This window comes from Aphis gossypii, chromosome 1, assembly GCF_020184175.1.
Source record: "Aphis gossypii isolate Hap1 chromosome 1, ASM2018417v2, whole genome shotgun sequence".
Lineage (NCBI taxonomy): Eukaryota > Metazoa > Arthropoda > Insecta > Hemiptera > Aphididae > Aphis > Aphis gossypii.
This window is the reverse complement of record NC_065530.1, coordinates 88111054-88121010: the sequence shown is the minus strand read 5'-3', so window position 1 is coordinate 88121010 and position 9957 is coordinate 88111054. Positions and strand designations below refer to the sequence as shown.

Here is a 9957-nt window from a genome sequence, read left to right as displayed (position 1 = left end):
TTGTCTGATATCACTGGTGCTGTGGTATTAAATAATTCTCAATTTTTCTCAAAACTAGAAAAAAATATAAATAATCATAAAATTAATAAAAATAAAATGTCAAAACCCCAACATTTTTAGAATAATAAATTCTACAAAAATCTTCATTTTTTTAAAAGAAAATAAAATATAAAAAAAGTATTTTTTTATTTTTTTACCAAAACATAAAATTAAATTAAAATATAAAATACTTGTAGTTCGATAAATATTGATTATTGTAAATTTTTTTGTGTACGTGCCTAATCTCAACCTAGTAAAATAAATGACTTTAATAGCTGTATCATAAAATATATTTTATGAAAATAAAATATATTTGGCGATATAGATACTGACAATCGACAGACCGTATCCGCTCAGAATCTTTTTTTGTACACAATGATATACCTATCATTGAATTCAAATTTAACACACCTATATAGTATCTATATACTATATTATATTATAGTAGTAACCCACTCGACACCTAGTATACAGCAGAGCGATACTCACCTGCTCACTTGATTTTTTTCTCTGTCAAAAAGCTCGATAGTGTAATAAAAAATATTCTTTCAGAAATGAAAAATATCATAAATATCTAATCACAACTTTTTTTATAGCTAAGCGTTCGATATTTAAATTTTAACAAAAATAAAAAATAATGATTTTTTCTTCAACAATTTTTGTTAATTTATTGTTATTAAATTGTTGTAATAAAATTGTATAACCATTATAAACATTAACCGCCATAACGTCAGATAAACCTAAAGTAAAACCACGGACGTATAATATAATATCAGTGAGTAAAACTAAATGGTCTATGATCCGAACGATAATGGCAGCGCCATCTATAACGCCGTTTAAAAAAAACTATTTGTCGTGTGGGCAAATAACCATCTACACTTTTGCTCGCTTTTGTCACTAGATAGCAATGCCTTATACATTTTTTGTAATTAATTTGATTTACGACTTCCGAAATCCGGGGTTTCGTCATTTTCTTTTTTTTCATAAGATACGATCGCATATTCGCATTTAGCTACCAACAGTACCAACCACCGTTTATAAAACAACTAACTATACTACCAAATAAAGTCTTTTTATATTAAACCAGAAACCTGGGGTGTATCGTGTACATTAATCATTTCACCCCAAACTCCAGTCATAATCGCTTATTATTTGAAATTAAATTTCTGAAAATGTAAGATCTAAAGAAGGGAGGTTTGAAATTAAAATTTATAAAGTCGAAGTCAATTTTTAGTTAATTTTGTGAGATATCAAATCTAAGCTCATTAATGTTATCGCCAAATTTGTTTAAAAATACAATAGACAAATTATAGGTAAATTGATAAAAAAAAATCATCAAAAACTTAATCGTTTATGTTTATTAGTTAGATACTTAGGTACCTATCAATTAAAATTTAGAAGATATAGAATTTTTTCCACAAAAATTTAGCTTATAGACCAAAAAATCGAATCGCGAAAAAAAGTCTCAGAATAAAGTCCCGCACTTGGAAAAAAAAGTTCCTTCGTAAAATGTCCCACCTTAAATAATATAGATTTGATTTTAGGTGTTACCTTTTATTTGTGTAACGATTGACAGTCGAACACATACTAATAATCGTTTCGGTATACCTAAATTATATAATAATAATAAATATAATAAAAATCGATATAATCATGGGCGTAGGTAAGGAGGGTGTTTTGGTTGTTCAAACACCCTCCGAAATTAAAGATAAAACAATTTAAAAATAAATGTGGATTAAATTTAATGTATATCTGACCAAAACACCCTGCGAAAATATTTCCTATCTACGCCCATGGATATAATGATATAATGTTATAATTACAAATAATATTTTAATCGTACCTTTCTTATATTATGACTTAGGGGCTAGGGGCGCTACGGCTGTTAAAAAATCTAACACACCGATTATGCCCGCTTGTATTTGTATACCTAAATAAATTTAGTAGACGTATTTCTGCGGTTCGAATTTGTCCTAGCTGTCAAATAGTTCTTGAATCTCCTACAGCATCTAGACCTATTATAAATTACACACTAAAATACAAAGTAAAACTTTAGAAGTATATAAGAAAAAGTATTTTAATAAATTTTTCACTAAACTTTTTTCCGGGGCTTTTTTCCCTAGTATGGGACTTTTTATGTATGTTTACCAAAAAATCAGTTACGCTACTTCTTAGTTTGAAATATTTTATTTGAAACGGCATCGAATCATAGAGTAATAAATTACTCTATGCATCGAATTGTGAAGATAATACTATTAATATTTAGCAAGGCCGTAGCCAGAAAAATATTTTGGGGGGTAGTTGAAGTATAAATATGTTATATTATGTAATAAAAATATAAAATACGAAATTCTAACTATTCAATCTTATTTCAAAAAAAAATTTTGGAGGAGTTGAACCCTAAGGCCTAAACCCTCCCCTGGCTACGGCCTTGAAATTTAGTATTTAATAAACTAATTAACCATTAAACTGTCTATAACAATTATTAACAACCATGACAAAATAAATAATTTTTAACAACAAATTGATAATTATTAATTATTTGCACAGACTTCTATACCAACTAAATAAGGAACTCGTATATTATTTATATTAAATCTCGCGTATCAGTTTCCACCATTTTTTCGGTTGGCAAAACATTACATTTCCCATACAATATGTATTAGGAATAACATCGTTTTTAATGGTAAAATATAGAAATAAATGAAAAATGATTTCTATAAAATATTCTTAATTTTTTTTAAACAACAGGTTTAGATAGGGCCCTATATAGATCTCTACATAGATACTACAAATCTCTACAGTACCTTAGTTTAGACATCATAAAATACAATACAACATAATTAATATTTACCATATAAAATACCATATAATGCCAACCGAAAAACCTGGCTTCAATTGATAGCAGGAGTTCGCTATCTAGTTCTTTATAGAAATCTGTAATTATATTATAAATGGTAACCGGACAATTTCCCCCCGGACATTTTCCCCCCGACCGTTTTTGGCATAGTAGGACATTTTCCCCCCGAAGGTTAGGTTAGGTTATTTCCCCCAACAATTTCCCCCCGGACATTTTCCCCCCGACTGTTTTTGACGTAGTAGGACATTCCCCCCCCCCCAACGTATTTTCGATGCGGACATTTTCCCCCCATTTTTTTTAAGTTTATTATTTAATAGTTTAATATTATTTATTATTTAGTAAGAAATTATTTTTTTTCATAAATATAATTAAAACGTAAAAAAATTATAAATAGGTAGGTAAGTAAAATAGGTTAAAAATTTCATTTTTTTTTCATAAATATAATAAAAATTGTATAATAAAACGTAAAAAAAATTATAGGTATAAGTATAAAAGGTTAAAAATATTTATGAAATATAGTCTAAAAATTTCGAGAAAAATGATATATTTTGTAAAAAAACATTTAATTTCTGATACTTTTTTTATATCTAAGCACATATTTTGTAATCGTCTTTCATATTTATTTATTTATTTTTTTTTTGTTAAAAAAACCGTACCACTTTTAGTTTTTAATAGTTTATTAATTTTAGATACTAGCGAATAATACAATATCCTAGTACTATTACTTTTTTATTTAGACAATCCTTTAAATATAATATTACTATTATTTTATTGTTTCAAGTAGTTGAATTGATCAAAAATGTACATCTACGAGTACTATAATAGATAATTATAGTATAATTGATTATATATTTATATTTATAAAAAAAAAATTATATTTTACTGGAAAAAATAATTTCTTATAAAATATTAAATAATAAACTTAAAAAAAAAATGGGGGGAAAATGTCCGCATCGAAAATACGTTGGGGGGGGAATGTCCTACTACGCCAAAAACAGTCGGGGGGAAAATGTCTGGAGGGAAATTGTCCGCCATTCATTATAAATCTATGGTTATTTCAAATTTACATAAATGATAACAACCGCCGATTATTGATAGTACATTATTCAAAAAAGGTTGGTAACACCATCGCCGTATTTTGCAATATAATAATTTTATATTGTAAAAAATTCAAATTTTGTTCAATTTTAGGACTCCTTGAACAGACCTAAAATACACAAATCTAAAATCAATTTAATTTAAACCAAATTGCAAATAATATCAACGAAATCGTGAGATCTGTGAATTTATATAAATAAAAAATAGCCGACCAAAATATTTAAAATAATTGTATGTATTATTAACATTTATTAATGGTATTTGGTAACCACTGGGCTAATGGGCTAGCAGTAGCAACACTACGGGCAACGGCAAAGTAGTTTATTAACCGCCGTTTTTATCGGTTGGACGGGACAGGTGTTGGGGTGTAATGTTTGAAAAATCAGAATAATAATAAATACGATGTTATAGATTTGATTTTAATGTTGAAGTGTAGTGTAAAGTTTTTTATCCAAAATTAATTTGTTTTTATTTTTTATTTACAGGCTGACAATTAATTAGGTAAGTTCAGTTAATTATTACGCATACCGCAAATCGCATTAAGAAATAACTAATAGGTAATGCATACGTCTAGCACCGAATCAAGAATAGTTTAATTAATCCGGGACTTGCCGCTCGTCATCATTCTTGATTTCGATAAACCCCATTTTGATACTGATCAGTTTTTGTTGTTAACCATGGGTAGAGCACACAATTTTATACTTTTATAGGCTCCTTCTTGATCCATCTGATCAATATTTTTAAAATGCATACATTCTGTCATTCTGCACACAAACACATCTTATTACAATAACAATTTGTTTCATTATGAGGGACTTTGGTGATTATATCCAGGATCTTGGATGATAAATTATTCCATAGGTAGTAATTTCTTGACCATCAAATGTAAAAAAATAACATATCTCAAACTATAGAATAAGTTTTTTAGGTACCTACCTACTACACTCTTTTTCAAATATAATCAAACACTGATGTAGTTACTACAAACATGGGTGCAATAGGTAATTTAATCACTTATATTTTAGGTTGGACAAAATGTTAATATTGATATTATAATTTATAAACAGTGTCGGCCTAGCATACAAAAGACCTTGGCTGCAATTTTTCTTAGGGCCTCAATTTTTTTTCTTCATTTACTATGAAGAAAATTGATCATAAGATAGTGAATTAGTGTATATCTTCCTCCTCCCCTCACTAAGATTATTAACCAAAACAAAAAAGGGCCTCGGCCTCATTAACGGCCTGGCTGACACTGCTTATAAATTATAATAAATCAAATACATTATAACTAATATGTTTTCAATTAAACATAATTTAGAGATATTCAATATATATTTTAGTTATATTTGTTAAAATAATGTAAACTATCTTGAATAATGAAAAAGTTATTAGATCAATTATAGTTTTGATATTCTCATACAACTGACATTATTTATTGATTAATATTCAATACTGAATAAAATGAATAATTGTGTTCATTATAAATTATAATCAAAATTCCTAAATTTAAATAAAAAAATTGCATCTAAGTTTCAATATATTCATTTTAGATTGTTTTTAAAACATGGCTAGTTAAATTACCCAAACTGCAGTACAATTTTGTAAGAAATTTAATTCTGATATAAATTATTACCTATATAGAATCAAATTATTAGATTTAGGTATACTACATACCTATTTTTATTCTTGATTGGTATACCTAGTTTAAATTCATATTTATGAAATTACGTTATTGTTTTTTTTAGAATTAATAAAATGGACAACTATGATAAACTGGAAAAAATTGGAGAAGGAACATATGGAGTCGTTTACAAATGTATGGAACTTTCGTCAAAAGAAATTGTTGCTGTGAAGAAAATTCGTATGGAAATGGAAGATGAAGGTATACCTGCTACAGCCATTCGAGAAATAAGTATTTTGAAAGAACTCAATCATCCAAATATTGTGAAGTAATTAGTTTTAGATATCAAAGTTACTCTTGTGTATTTAATATTTATTAAACACACATAATATCATTACAATTTAATATAATATTGACATTTTATATGATTAGTTTACGTGAAATTCTTATGGATGATTCAAGATTATATCTTGTATTTGAGTTTGTTCCTATGGATCTAAAAAAATTCATTGATTCAAGGCCTAAAAAACATCTAGATGAAATTACTACAAAATCATTTACTTATCAAGTAATAATTTAATTATTTTATCCCGAGAATGAAATTATTTATTATTTTTAAATTTTTATTTTGTACAGTTATTAGTTGCTATATACTTTTGCCATGTGAGACGAATTTTACATAGAGATCTGAAACCTCAAAATATCTTAATTGATACTAAGCATAACATACTAAAAGTTGCTGATTTTGGGTTAGGCCGTACTTTTGGTTTGCCGATTCGTGTGTACACTCATGAGGTATTTATAAACATTTCTGTATTAATAATTGTTTTTACCAAGAAACTATCCTAATTTATTTTTATGTTTTATCTGTCAATTTTATTTACTAGAAGTAACCACTAATTTCTAACTACCATTATCTACCCAGATAATTGAATTAACCAATTCAATGCAAAATGAAAAATACATCTTATTGACGTGATAAGAAATTGCAATAAATTATCTATGGTCTATTCTAAATAAGAAACACTGTCGGCGGCAACTAGTTTTTGTCGACGGTGGTCAGACAACACCCATTTGTCTATCAAAGACAACCATCCGCAAGCTGACCGTATATAGTGACCACGCCCATGCGCAGTAGTCAGCCGCTGACTGTGTTCCTTATTCTGAATAGACTATATTTTGTAGTAACTATTATACTACTATTTTTCTATCCTTACATTAATTCTTATGAAATTGTTATGTATCTTTAATAATTAACATAATATAAATTAATGTTAGTCACATTATTTTCAATAATGTGTATAATTTATATTTTGGTTTGATTATTCTAAATTTTATTTTTACTAGTTAATATTAATCATTGTATAGATAAATTAACTAAAGATTACCTAATATACTTTACTCAAATAGTAATTATTTTGTCCTCCTATTTTAGTTACTAGGACTTGTACCTTTATACTTTTACATATCAATCTTGCCAAGTCATATATATATAATTTTAAATTTATTGTTTTAATGATAAGGTACCATTTTTTTTTTTTTTTATGTCTATCAAAAAAAAAAAATTGTTTAAAAACTAAAATATAATTAATATGTGAAGGGTTTAATGATTCAAAAAAAAATAAGACATTTGTGAATTCAGTCTTTAAAATCACAAATAAATGAACGTAAAAACAAAAATAATAATAATTTGTTAATTATTAATAAAAATAAATGTATATTTGATTTTTTTTTCATTTTAAATGAGTATTACATTAACAAATGCATAATTAAGGGGTTACTTGTGGCCAAATGGGCCTGATCTAATGTTCTGGCGCCTGATCCCTGGTTTGATTCTGAGCCTCAGAATCTGAGGTAGCCACAGGAATTTTTATGCATGATGGCTTAACAGGATTTTGGAGCTAGCCGGCCAGTAATTGCCAACCCCTTGGTTAACTTCTGAATGCGCCGAGAGAGCGCAAGTCGGGCCGCGCATCCTCTTGCATCTCTCTGCTATCGAAAAACCGCTTTCCCTATAATAGAGTGACGTTTGGGGATGCGCAGAAAAACTGATTTTGATTGACGCCGACTTGCGCTCTCTCAGTGCACTCAGTATAGATCTGTCTAGTTATTCAAGAACCATCTTCGACATCTTAATACATAAAATGGGACAGTTCCCAAAAAGTAGCATGTCACTTAGAAGGTAAAAAGAGAATGTAAAATTGTTGATTATTTTACACATGCATAATTAAAGGTTTTATAATATATTTTATAGTTTTTAAGACTATAATTACATTAATATTCAATTTTTTTTTTGGTGACTGAACTTACAAGCCCTACTAATTAAATATTTTAAGCAACATTACATGATATTACAATTATTATATCATATTAAAGAAATAATTATTTTAGGTTGTAACACTATGGTACAGAGCTCCTGAAGTATTACTAAACACACAACGTTATGGTTGCCCTATTGATGTTTGGTCCATAGGATGTATATTTGCAGAAATGGCACAAGGAAAGCCATTATTTCAAGGAGATTCAGAAATTGATCAATTATTTCGTATTTTCAGGTAATTTGAATCTTTTACATAGTTATTACAAGAAAAATTTGAATCTACAATAAATGTAGTGATTGTAGCACAATAATGTTGGAACAATGACATTATCTACCTGTCCTCCCCTTCCAAATTTTTTCAACAGTTTTCTTTATTGTTATACTATGTTTTCTTTTGTCGTATTTATATTTTGTAAAAAGTGTTTTCTGTAATACTGCATGGTACCTACTTATATTTTTTTTACATATTCTAAATTATTCGATTTTATTAGTGAAATTATATAATATTTAGTACTATATATGAGTATATATATTTACTAATTTATATACAAATAAACACAAGACACCATCACACTGTTCAACTAGACATTTAAAATTAGACATCAACAGCTTTTATACATTAAAAAATCATAAGACGTGGGTTATACGAGTTTACCACTACAAAACATCTATTGCTTGAATGACTTACAATTTAAAATATTTTATTCCAATTATAGATATTTTCAATACAGTATGTCTCAAGAAATAATGGTTCTATTTTACACATGTAGACTGAGCTATGAACTAGTGACAAGCCACATGTGATGAGGATTGAGGGGTACTAGAAATGGTGGTGTGTGAGAATATTCAAGAATATGATATCTTATTTTATGATACAGACTGCAGTGTACTTTCGATTATCTGTTGTCTTCCGCAAAATCATCATATATATATATTATATATTATGTGTGTGTGTGTGTGTAACAAAATAAATACATATCCTAACATTATACATTATTATTGGTTTAATTGGGTTGTGATAACCGATAACTCGATAACAATGTGAAATACAATAGGCTTATTTAATGTTAATACATTTTGGTAATTGATGATGTGTTTAATAAAAAAAAAATCATTATCCATAGATGTCCTACACCCAGGTTGCTATTCTGCTGATAATTGAGAGTATACTATATAATATATGGTTCACTTACACTAAAATGCATTAAATTACAAATTGAAATAGTGATAAATCGTATGAAATACTCTTAATACTAATTAATGTTCATACTTAGTAAATGTTATGGTTTGAATTGCATAGGATTTTAACTACTCCTACTGAAGATACATGGCCAGGTGTTTCTGATCTTAAAGATTATAAGCCAACATTTCCAAAATGGAGTGATAATATGTTAGCAGATTCAGTTAAAAACCTCAGTTCTGGTGGAGTGGACTTAATGCGGGTAATTTCAAATAACTACTTATTATATTTCATAATCAATATATATATATATATGTGTGTGTAATTGTTTTTATTAGCAAATGTTGGTTTATGACCCAAGCAAACGAATCAATGCAAGAGATTCACTCCAACATAGTTATTTCAAGGATTTAAATAAAAGTATTTTACCAGCTCTTCCAGAAATTAAGTTTTAAATATTAATTAATATCTATGTATTAATAATAATTTTAATTTTTAATTTAATTATTATAATTTTTAATTAATTTAAATATAAAATACAATTTTACATTTAATAATTTATTCTACTTTTATAAAAACTTGATATGAAACTATTAGCTATACTTCAATCTACTATAGTAACAATTTTTTTTCATGTATAGAATTGGCTATTGGTGAAAGTTCTGAACAAAAATGTTCTAAGAAACTCCTAGACATACATTCTGTTACAGAATGATAATAATTATAACCATCTGTAAAAAAACATGAATTTGTTATCATTTATCATTTAGATTAATTCATAATTAACAATCTCAAAAAATTCAGTTTAATTAACATTTCTTGACTTGTAAATTATGCAA

At 27.2% G+C, this 9957-nt stretch overlaps 1 protein-coding gene across 1 annotated transcript; it reads left to right on the top strand.

Annotated features, from left to right (window-relative positions):
* The first annotated feature begins 4316 nt into the window (after window positions 1–4316).
* Window positions 4317–9675, top strand: LOC114132543 (cyclin-dependent kinase 1-like). Its single transcript, XM_027998031.2, has 7 exons — window positions 4317–4498; window positions 5743–5946; window positions 6051–6186; window positions 6255–6413; window positions 8010–8173; window positions 9239–9380; window positions 9457–9675. Exons 2-7 carry the CDS (start codon window positions 5753–5755, stop codon window positions 9571–9573), a joined length of 912 nt encoding a protein of 303 aa, XP_027853832.1. The 5' UTR covers window positions 4317–4498; window positions 5743–5752; the 3' UTR covers window positions 9574–9675.
* Window positions 9676–9957: the final 282 nt, after the last annotated feature.